Genomic DNA, 12510 nt, shown 5'->3' on the forward strand with positions numbered 1-12510 from the left:
TTCGAAAAATCAAGAGAATGTAACTGTTACAAGGTAAATCACTACAACACACTACTAAAATATTCAAAATCTTTCATTCAAATGTAAGAAATAAAAAATGAAATATGAAAATCAACAGAATGAAAATGTGACAAGTAAAACAAAAACAAAAAACTACTTAAATATTCCAACTCTTTCATTTCAATGAAAGAAATTCAAAATGAACTATGAAAATCAACAGAATGCAACTGTGACAAGGTAAAGCACAACAAAACACTACTGAAATATTCCAACTCTTGCATTTCACGACAGAAATTCAAAATGAACTTCGAAAAATCAAGAGAATGTAACTGTGACAAGGTAAAGCAAAACAAGTCACTACTGAAATATTCCAACTCTTACATTTCAACGAAAGAAATTCAAAATGAACTTTGAAAAATCATGAGAATGTAGCTGTGACAAGGTAAACCACTACAAGACACTACTAAAATATTCCAATTCTTGCATTTCACGAAAGAAATTCAAAATGAACTTTTGAAAATAAAGAGAATGTAACTGTGACACGGTAAAGCACAAAAAAACACTACTGAAATATTCCAACTCTTGCATTTCAATGAAAGAAATTCAAAATGAACTATGAAAATCAACAGAATGTAACTGTGACAAGGTAAAGCACAACAAAACACTATTGAAATATTCCAACTCTTGCATTTCACGACAGAAATTCAAAATGAACTTCGAAAAATGCACAACAAAACACTAATGAAATATTCCAACTCTTGCATTTCAAATAAATAAATTCAAAATGAATTATGAAAATCAACAGAATGTCAGTGTGACAAGGTAAAGCACAACAAAACACTACTGAAATATTCCAACTCTTGCATTTCACGACAAAAATTCAAAATGAACTTAAAAAAATAAAGAGAACGTAACTATGGCAAGGTAAAGCACAACAAGTCACTACTGAAATATTCCAACTCTTACATTTCGACGAAAGAAATCCAAAATGAACTTTGAAAAATAATCAGAATTTATCTTTTACAATTTACACCAAGAAAAGACACTAATTAAATATTACAAATATTGCATTTAACTAAAGAAATTCAAAATGAACTTAGAAAAATTAAGTGAACGTATCTGTGACAAGGTAAAGTACAACAAAAAACTACTGAAATATTCCAACTCTTGCATTTCAATGAAAGAAATTCAAAATAAACTATGAAAATCAACAGAATGTAACTGTGACAAGGTAAAGCACAACAAAACACTACTGAAATATTCCAACTCTTTCATTTCACGACAGAAATTCAAAATGAACTTCGAAAAATCAATATAATTTAACTGAGACAAGGTAAAGCACAACAAGTCACTACTGAAATATTCCAACTCTTGCATTTCACGACAGAAATTCAAAATGAACTTTGAAAAATCAAGAGAATGTAGCTCTTACAAGGTAAAGCACGACAACACACTACTGAAATATTCCAATTCTTGCATTTCACGAAAGAAATTCAAAATGAACTTAGAAAAATCAAGAAAATGTAACTGTGACAAGGTAAACCACTACAATACACTACTGAAATATTCCAACTCTTGCATTTCACTCAAAGAATTTAAAATTTACATATCAAAATCAAAAGAATGTAACTGTTACACGTTAAACAACAACAAAACACTACTGAAATATTCCAACTCTTGCATTTTACGACAGAAATTCAAAATGAACTTCGAAAAATCAAGAGAATGTAACTGTGACAAGGTAAAGCACAACAAGTCACTACTGAAATATTTCAACTCTTGCATTTCAACGAAAGAAATCCAAAATGAACTTTGAAAAATCATGAGAATGTAGCTGTGACAAGGTAAACCACGACAAGACACTACTGAAATATTCCAATTCTTGCATTTCACGAAAGAAATTCAAAATGAACTTTGAAAAATTAAGAGAATGTAACTGTGACAAGGTAAAGCACAACAAAACACTACTGAAATATTCCAACTCTTGCATTTCAATGAAAGAAATTCAAAATGAACTATGAAAATCAACAGAATGTAACTGTGACAAGGTAAAGCACAACAAAACACTACTGAAATATTCCAACTGTTGCATTTCACGACAAAAATTCAAAATGAACTTCGAAAAATCAAGAGAATGTAACTGTGACAAGGTAAAGCACAACAAGTCACTACTGAAATATTCCAACTCTTGCATTTCACGACAGAAATTCAAAATGAACTTTGAAAAATCATGAGAATGTAGCTGTGACAAGATAAACCACGACAAGACACTACTGAAATATTCCAATTCTTGCATTTCACGAAACAAATTCAAAATGAACTTTGAAAAATTAAGAGAATGTAACTGTGACAAGGTAAAGCACAACAAAACACTACTGAAATATTCCAACTCTTGCATTTCAATGAAATAAATTTAAAATGAACTATGAAAATTAACAGAATGTAACTGTGACAAGGTAAAGCACAACAAAACACTACTGAAATATTCAAACTCTTGCATTTCAAGAAAAGAAATCCAAAATGAAATTTGAAAAATCAAGAGAATGTAACTGTGACAAGGTAAACCACGACAAGACACTACCGACGCATTCCAACTCTAGCATTTCACGAAAGATATTCAAAATGAACAATTCCTATACGACCCATAGAATCCATTTTCGCTAGCAAGTCGGCCCACAGTACAGCAATTTGATATGCGTAGCCTACTGCCAGGAACCAGAGGGGGAATCCTCGCTCGTAATTGCTAATCACCTTAACCCTTTTATCCATCGTCAAGTACATGCTCCAAAAATATTTTGTTCAGATTTCACGTTAAAAAATTATCCAATCACTAATTACCCCTTTTTTGCAAATGTCAATCAATGAATTCCGATTGTAAAAGCGTGTTTAATCATGTTACCTAACCCACAGTACAGCAATTTGATATGCGTAGCCTACTGCCAGGAGCCAGTGGGGGTATCCTTGCCCGTAATTGCTAATCACCTTAACCCTTTTATCCATCGTCAAGCACATGCTCCAAAAATATGTTATTCAGAGATTACAAGTTAAAAAATTATCCAATCACTATTTACCCCTTTTTTTTGCAAATGTCAATCAAACGCCAAGGAACTTAATCTCCCCGAACACGTCAAACTGTTTCCACAGACTTCAAAAATTGAACTGTGGATAACACATGGGTGATTGACAGCTTTCCCTAAAAAACCTTTCCTAATAACTAGTCTGGTAATCTGCCATGGAAAGGTGCCAGGGAACGTAAAGTGGGCAAATAACACAGGATGGAACATAATCGGCTGGAATCCAGACGAAGCATTCTACTCTAATGTCACTTATCTACCTTGAGCAGAATAGAGCTTCTCAGACTTCTCACCTCCAAAAAGCTCCAGTAATTTAAGATTTTAATTTAGTAAATAAATAACTTAGTTAAAAACTTAACATTTCAATACTGCAGCGATTTGCGAATTGCAGTGATTTAGCAGTGCTCTAGGAGGAAATAGCCATGTCAATCCTCTACTTGAGTTTAGGATGTTAATTGCTAAAAGCTGGTATCAAACAGTTCGTGGTAGCGAACTGTAAGAAGCGACCCGGCTCAATAGTAACCGAAACTCAAAACTCTGATATCAATTTATCCATTAAGAGAATCAGATTTTAATGCTTATTTCAAATATATAAGTTTCATCAAGTTTAGTCCTACCTATCAAAAGTTACGCGCCTGATAAAATTTGCCTGGTTTTCGAAAAAAGAAGGAAACACCCTCTAAAAGTTATAGAACCTTAATGAAAATCACACAATCAGATTCAGAGTATCAGAGAACCGTACTGTAGACGTTAAAAGGTACTATCTGCAAAAATATGGAATTTTATATTTTTCGCCAGATGAAAGATCACGGATGCGTGTTTATTTGTTTTTTTTATTTGTTTTGTTTTTGCCCAGGGGTGATCGTATTGACCCAGTTGTCCTAGAATATCGTGGGAGGGTTCATTCGAACGGAAATTGAAAGTTCTAGCGCCGTTTTTAAGTGACCAAAAAAAATGGAGGGCAACTAGGCCCCCTCCCACGCTCATTTTTTCCCAAAGTCACCCGATGAAAATTTTGAGATAGCCATTTTGTTTAGCATGGTCAAAAATATAATAAATATGTTTTTTAGGTTGATTTATTACCCCAACGTCCCTAGGGGGAAGGCTGAAAATTATGAACTTTACCCAATGTTTACATACAGTATTGTTTATTGGGAAGTTTACAGACGTCTTCAGGGGGGATTTTTTCAGTCAATTTCAAGGACACGGATTGCTCTTTACTAAAAAAATTTTCCACCGAACTGTTTGAACATAAAAAAATAGATAAAAATCCATTTCTATTTCTGTATCAATCAATTTCTCAGACACCCTCTTTAATCATTCTTAAACAATGCTGAAGAAAAAAAACACTCTTTATCGGCATTAAATTGTTAAGAAGGCTATCTTTTCATTTAATTATACCTTTTTTGTTATAAGCTATTGTGTCTAAAGCTCGTCTATTATTATAAATGATTTGGACAGTGGATTGGCTGCAAATTCAGGGTCACATTTTCCACTGTACAATGTAGCTTCACTCTTATTTAATCTCTTTGCATAGTCAATGATACTATTTGCATTTTTATTGTAAAATTCACATGTTTCAATTCGCCTATTTGAAGCAATATCACATATAGTATTTTCAAATGATTAATCACATTCTGTAACAGCTAAATAAAAATCAGTAGGTTTAAAGCCATAATAGCCAGTGTCTTCACAACAATGACGTAGAAACCAAATTGTCTTTTTACCCCAACAGTTGAATCGTAGTCTTGATTCTTCCTCCAAAAATAATTTAAAACCAAGACGATACCAGTCTCGTAGAAATAAACTTAAATCTCGTTTAGGCTTCTTTCCAATCATACCAGGATAAGTATTCTCCCACTGATCACATTTATCATAATGACAACTGGAGCATAGATTTCCTCTAGGGTAAGAGTCACAAATCTCTTCAAGACAAGAATTACAGTTTTTAATTTGTACTGCATATCCTCTATGTAATTTACATGGATTGCATAATTTACACTTTTCCTCATACTCATCAATAATTGTACAATTCTCACATGACGACCAGCTGCCTAGGGTATACATACATAGTGGACATGTATAGAACATTTTTTTCCAGTGCTAACTCTCTCACAGCTAAAATGACACTGATCTATGATCGATAAATTGAGAGATAGAGAGATAGAGGAGTAATTGTGTGTGACGTCACAAAACCTGTTTGAACAGAATCTTCTCTCTATCTCTCATCTAGATAGAATCTAAGGCAGTGTATTCAAAAGTAAATCGACGATATTATTTTGCTTTGTTTCAATTAATATATCAATAAATTGAGTAAATTGAGAAAATATTTTCCTTTGAAGAGATAACTCTAGAAAATCATCATCTAGAATCAAACATTTTTACATAATCAAAAGATTCAACAGAATTCTCTCTTTCTCAAATTCATTCATTTTTCAATCCTAACACTCTCACTGCTGACTTTAGACTAACCAGGATTCGTTCTACTTCATAAATATTCGCTATCCGACTTAAAACAAAATCTAACAGGATGAAAGAGAACATTTTCGATTTCAAAACATTTTTATTGTGTGTATTTATATAATTACAACAATAATATATATTAAGCATACAATTACTGATATAAATTATTCTCCTCAATATGTTTCACTATATCATTTAAAGCAGCTTGAAGTCTGTGTATAGCACTATATCAACTTTCGCTGCGAAGCATAATTGTTCCTCCAACTTAAATTTACTCAACGATATCACGTATCTTGCATACATGTCATCCCATTGAAGGCATATTCGACATCCTCTTGTAATTTCTACTGCTATGTTTAGTACTTTTGTCTTTGTATCATTACTGCTGCTACTAGCTCCACTATCAACTCTTAATAGTGTAAACATACCACTCATTATCACAAATATATATCTTGGCAAATAAAAACGAGTATACACAAACTTATCTCTCTCTGAATTCTATCCTCTTACTATTATGAATTATACTGAAAATCCTTCCTTATATTAGTTGTGGCTATTTTTAGATCTAGGTTCGGAATATAAAGATGTTTCTCTGGCTTGAGTCCAGTTGTCTTCTATATTTGGTGTACGTTTAGAAATAGTACCTCTCTTACTACTTTTTATGGAGTTTTAAATTAATTTCTGTTCGTTGTTGATAGCCAAAGTTACAACTTTTTTCAAATTTCCCATTTCAACATAATTTTATCATAGGCAGCGCAATAGCGCTGCCTATGTAAAGAACGATGTTGGCGCAATGTATTATTATTTTTTGGGGGGTTTCTCTCTTTCTTTCTTTTAGACAAGGGCACTTCGTATCGAAGGAGTTATCGTAGAAACTTCGAAAAGGGATCATTCGATTGGAAATTACAAGGGCTTGTGCCATTTTTAATAGCCGAAAGTGATTGGAAGGCAACTAACACCCCTTCCACGCCCACCATTTCCCCTAACACATCCAATCAAAATTTTGAGATTGCCATTTTGTTAAACATAGTTGAAAATTCTGGATATTAGTTCTTTGAGGAAAACACTCCCCCCACAGCCCTCAGGGCAAGGGTTGCCAGTTATGCCCTTGGGGCATATAAGGTTTTTATACAAAGCATTGTCGCAGAAACTTCAAAAAGGGCTCATTCAATTGGAAAATGAAAGGGCCAATGCCTTCTTAATACGCGAAAGAGATTAGAGGCCAACTAACCCCCCTCTCACGCCCACCCTTTCCCAAAACACATCCAATCAAAATTTTGAGATATCTATTTTGTTCAACATAGTTGAAAATTCTGGAAATTAGGTCTTTGAGGATGACAACCCCCCAAAATCCTCAGGGTAAGGGCTGTAATTTATGCCCTGGGAGAATAGAAGGTTTTTTATAGATAGAGTTGTTGTAGAAACTTCAAAATTGGTTCATTCGATTCGAAATTGAAAGGACTAGTACCCTTTTTAATAGTCGAAAGTGATTGGAGGGCAACTAACCCCCCTCTCACGTCCAACCTTTCCCCAAACACATCCAATAAACATTTTGAGATTTCAATATTGTTCAACATAGTAAAAAAAGCTCTGGAAACTAGTTCTTTGAAGATGACAACCCCCCCCCCCAAAAAAAAAAATCAGGGCAAGGATGGTAAGTTATGCCCGGGGGCATATAAGGCTTTTATAGAAAGTGTTGTTGTCAAAACCTCAAAAAGGTCTCATTCGATTAGAAATTGAAAGGGCGAGTTCCCTTTTTAATAGTCGATAAGTGATTGGAGAGCAACTAAGACCCATCTCAAGCCCATAATTTCCCCAAATACATCCAATAAAAATTTTGAGACAACCATTTTGTTCAACGTAGTTGAAAATTCTGGAAATTATGTCTTTGAAGATGACAGACCCCCACCACCCCTCAGGGCAAGGGTTGTAAGTTATGCCCTTGAGGTATATAACGTTTTTATAGATATTGTTGTCATAAAAACTTCAAAACGGCCTCATTCAATTGGAAATTGAAAGGGCTATTACCCTTTTTAAAAGTCGAAAGTGATTGGAGGGCAACTAACCCCTTTCTCACGCACACAATTTCCCCAAACACATCAAATAAAAATTTTGAGATAGCAATATTGTTCAACGTAGTAAAAAAAAAAGTTCTGGAAACTAGGTCTTTGAAGATGACAACCCCCCCCCCAAAAAAAAAAAAAACACTCAGGACAAGGGTTGTAAGTTATACCCTGGGGACATATAAGGTTTTTATAGAAAGTGTTGTCGTCAAAACTGCAAAAAGGGCTCATTCAATTCGAAATTGAAAGGGCAAGTTTCATTTTTAACAGTCGATAACTGATTGGGGGGCAACTAACCCCCCTCTCACATCCACCATTTCCCCAAATACATCCAATCAAATTTTGAGACAGCCATTTTGTTCAACGTAGTTGAAAATTCTGAAAAATTCTGGAAATTACGTCTTTGAAGATGACAAACCCCCTACGCCCCTCAGCGCGAGGGTTGCAAGTTATACCCTGGGGGCTTATAAGGTCTTTATAGATAGTATTTTCATAGAAACTTCAAAAAGGACTCATTCAATTGGAAATTGAAATTACAAGTTCCCTTTTTAAAAGTCGAAAGTGATTGGAGGGCACTTCACCCCCCTCACACGCCCACCATTTCCCCAAACACATCCAATGAAAATTTTTAGATAGCCATTTTGTTCAACGTTGTTGAAAGTTCTGGAAATTAGGTCTTTGAGGAAGACATCCCCCTCCCCCCCCCCCCAAAGCCCTCAGGGTAAGAGCTGTAAGTTATACCCTGAGGACATACAAGGTTTTTATAGAAAGGGTTGTCGTAGAAACTTCAAAAAGGGCTCATTCGATTGGACATTGGAAGGGCTAGTGCCCTTTTTAATAGTAGAGTGATTGGAGGGCAGCTACCCCCCTCTCACGCCCACCATTTCCACAAGCATATCCAATCAAAATTTTGAGATAGCCACTTTGTTCAACGTAGTTTAAAGTTCTGGAAATTAGGTCTTTGAGGATGACAACCCCCCCCCTCCCCACAACTTTCAGGGCAAGGGTTGTAAGCTATACTCTGGGGGCATATAAGGTTTTTATAGAAAGTGTTTTTGTAGTAACTTCAAAAAGAGCTTACTAGAGCTCACTCGATTGGAGATTGAAAGGGTTAGTGCCCTTTTTAATAGTCAAAAGTGGTTGGAGGGCAACTAACCCCCCTCTCACACTCACCATTTCTCCGAACACATTCAATAAAAATTTTGAGATAGCCATTTTGTTCAACGTAGTTAAAAAGTTCGGAAATTATGTTCTTGAGGGTGAGTAACCCCCCAGAGCCCCCAGGACACATGTTGTAAGTTATGCCCTGGGGGCATTTAAGGTTTTTATAGAAAGTGTTTTCGTAGAAACTTCAAAAAGGGCTCGTTCATTTGGTAATTGAGAGGGCTAGTGCCATTATTAATGGCCAAAAGCGATCGGAAGGCAAATGCACCCCCACGCCCATCATTTCCCTACACTTCCGATCAGCATTTTGATATAGTCATTTTGTTGAGCGTGGTTGAAGCTTCTGGAAAGTATGTCTTTGAGAATCCCATTTCATTTTTACTGTTATTGGTACTTATTATGTTATTGGATTACTGATCAAACTAGATTCAAACACCATTTCATTTTTAACAAAATCATTGTTTTGTTTCAACTGGTCAAACATTTAAATTCATTTCCCATTTTCCTTATTAAAGTTTAGCGTTGTTTTAATGTATCAATTAAGGAGCAGTGGCTTCTACCAATATTATTGTTTTATATCGAGTGGTTTAGCATTTAAATTTATTTCATTTTTTATTGATGTTTAATGTTGGTTTAATATGTTAAATAAAGGAGTTGGTTCCATCACAATCATTTTTTTATTTCAACTGGCCAAAAATTCAAATTTTTTTTATATTATTTTATTAATTTTTAATGTTGTTTTAATACATCAACTAAAGAAAAAGTTACTTCTATCAAAATCTCTTTTTTCGATTGGCCTAACATTCAAATTTATTTCCTACTTTTTCTTATTAATATTTAACATTGTTTTAATATATGAACTAAAGAAAAGTGGGTTCTATCAAAATTATTGCTACATTTTGACTGGCCTACATTTAAATATATTTCCTTTTTTTATTAATGTTTAAAGTTGTGTTAATATACTAATTAAGGAAAAGTTACCTCTATCAAAATTATTGTTTTATTTCGAGTGGCTTAACATTTAAATTTGTTCCCTTTTTGTGTTAATGTTTAACATTTTTTTATGATATTAAATAAAGAAAAGTTACTTGTATCAAAATCATTGTTTATTTCGAATGGCCTGCATTTAAATTTATTTCCTTTTTGCATTAATGTTTAACGTTGTTTTAATATATTAACTAAAGACAAGTCACTTCTATCAAAAGCATTGTTTTATTTCAACTAGGCTCATATAATAATAATAATAATAATTTAATTACCCACCATCTACAAAAAGATTATAGTGGAGCACAACAAAAAAGAATCATATAAAAAGAATCACATTATCATATATAAATTCATTTTCTATTTTTTTTTTTTTTTTAATGTTTAACATTGATTTAATATTTTAATTAAGAAAAGTTGGTTTTATCAAAATCAATTTTTCGTTAAACATTTAAATATTTTTCTTTTTTTATTGATGTTTAACGTTGTCTTAATATATTAACTACAAAAAATCGTTTCTATCAAAATCATTGTTTTATTTCGACCGGTCTAATATTTAAATTTATTTACATTTTTCACTAATTTTTAATGTTTTTTTAATATTTTAATATTTATTTTAATTAACTAAATATTTTGATATTTAATTAACTAAAGATAAGTTGCTTCTATCAAAATCATTGTTTGATTTCATCTGGCCTAACATTGAAATTTATTTATATCCTATTTTTAGTTATTAACATTTAACATTGTTTTAATATATTAACTAAAGAAAAGTTGTCTATCAAAAATGTTGTTTTATTTCGACCGGCCTAACATTTAAACATATTTCCTACTATGTTTTTTTTAGTAACGGAACACATAATAACATATTCTTCCTTCATATGTTCACTGGAGGAAATAATTTATTCTTTTTAAGAAAAAAATCATTACTATTTCAAAATCAAAATGAAAAAAATATTATTTCATTTCAGATTGTTTTTAAATAATATATTTTTTCATTTGTTTTCTTATTCATATTTTTTCATTTGTTTTCTTATTTATTTTTTTTCAATTTTTTCTTTTTTCGTTCTTCTCCATGCCTCTAATGGCACAAGTGGTCTTTCCTAAGGCCTTCGTTAATATAAGCGGTCACCCCCATACCTACGTTTATACAAGTGGTCAACCCCCTGTCAACGTCAATATAAAAAGTTCTGTCTCATACCTACGTTGATAAAAGCGGTTATCCCCATACCAATGTCAATACAAGCGGTCTTTCTCCATGCCTAAGTCAATACAACAGTCGGTCAATAAAAGTTCAACACTATAGTGACTATATCAAAAATTCTACTAGCCGTTTGGATTCAAATAAACCGGTTTAGTCCACCATAAAGCTCGCCAAATCTAACGAGAGGGCACTATAGGACGTATTGAGAGCCCAGCAGGGTGGGCATTATCAGACGAATTAAAACCTCTGTGATGGACACAATTGGAGGTATTATGGCCACAGAAAGGGATCCTTCGTATTTTTTATGGTCAAATGCAGGGCACCATCGTGTTTGTTATGGCCACAGGCAAGTCGCTATAATATTCCTTATAGCCTTACTAACGTCAACGTTGAGAAGACTAAACATCTCAGAATGGAAAGAAATGAGTGAAATCGTGATTTTATGTAATACATAAGATCACGAAAATTCACGTTCACTGACTTGGGTAGTATTTTTAATACAGATAGTGGTTACAATGAAGATATTAAAAAAGAATAGCAAAAGAGCAGGGTATTTCTTACACAATTAGAAAATAGACAAGCAGAAAGATGCACCTGTGAAAAAAAAGAGTAGCATACTAAAAGCAATGACAATAACAGTTGTCCAAGTATAATTAAATTGGCGGTTCAAATAAACACATGAACATTCGTTAAACGGTTTCAATAAGAATTGCTAAGGATATAATAATTCTGGTTTTTGGTCATTCATCTGGAGCCAATAAAAAAAGCTGTTATCTAGTGGGTTGGGATGAGGTAGTAGATAGATATTATAAAACAAAATTTTATACAAGAGAGAAAAGGATTGCTTACAATAGATTGGGGTCTGGAGGAGGAGCGGAACCAGATAAATTGGGCTTACGGGACTTGTTCGTATAGCAAGTTGTTGACAGTAGTTTCTTATAGATATACATTATTGAATGCTTTATTTGGTTTGAAGTCTGTCGTGTTTTGTTATAAAGGGGTAGATCTTTTTCATATTTATTAGCAACATAAATTTGTTTATGCGGCAAAATCAATAACTAATAGATAAAATAGAGACCACTCACCCTTTCAATTTCATCTAAAATGTCACCCACAATCTTCATGGCTCGACTCTGATGAATCAAACAAGACTGACAATAAATAGAAAGACACCCATGACATTGGTGCATAGGCCCAGATAGGTCACTCAAAGGCAGGTCAATTCTTCTGTACTTAAAATTTAAGAGTTTTTCAATAATTGGGGTAGCTTTCTCTCTTTCTCTTGATAGATATTTATATTGCGCTGATACACTTCTGCCGTTATACCATGCCTGTAGCTCAAGCCAAAGATTGTCGTTGTAATTTGGATGTGCACATTCTTTCCGGCTAATCTAAAATTAACCCAAGAATAATATATTGATATATACATATATGCTACCTGGAAATTTCCTCCTGGAAAATACTACTCGGAGAATCTATTCATTGTTCCCCCTCCCAACCGTAGAAAAATCACCCCCATATAAAAAATTGAGCATCCAAAACAAAAACTGATATATAA

General features: G+C 33.3%; 1 protein-coding gene across 1 annotated transcript in view; it reads right to left on the reverse strand.

The window, feature by feature from the left end:
- Positions 1–12510, reverse strand: part of LOC148953806 (mitogen-activated protein kinase kinase kinase 4-like) — a 177483-nt gene that overhangs the window by 163893 nt on the left and 1080 nt on the right. The window contains exon 2 of the mRNA XM_089085910.1: positions 12038–12343. Coding sequence (XP_088942036.1) covers positions 12038–12343 — 306 coding nt within the window. The remainder of the gene's footprint in view (positions 1–12037; positions 12344–12510) is intronic.

The sequence above is a fragment of the Artemia sp. Qi Xiang Cuo genome, chromosome 3 (genome assembly GCF_049724085.1).
Source record: "Artemia sp. Qi Xiang Cuo chromosome 3, ASM4972408v1, whole genome shotgun sequence".
NCBI classification, from domain to species: domain Eukaryota; kingdom Metazoa; phylum Arthropoda; class Branchiopoda; order Anostraca; family Artemiidae; genus Artemia; species Artemia sp. Qi Xiang Cuo.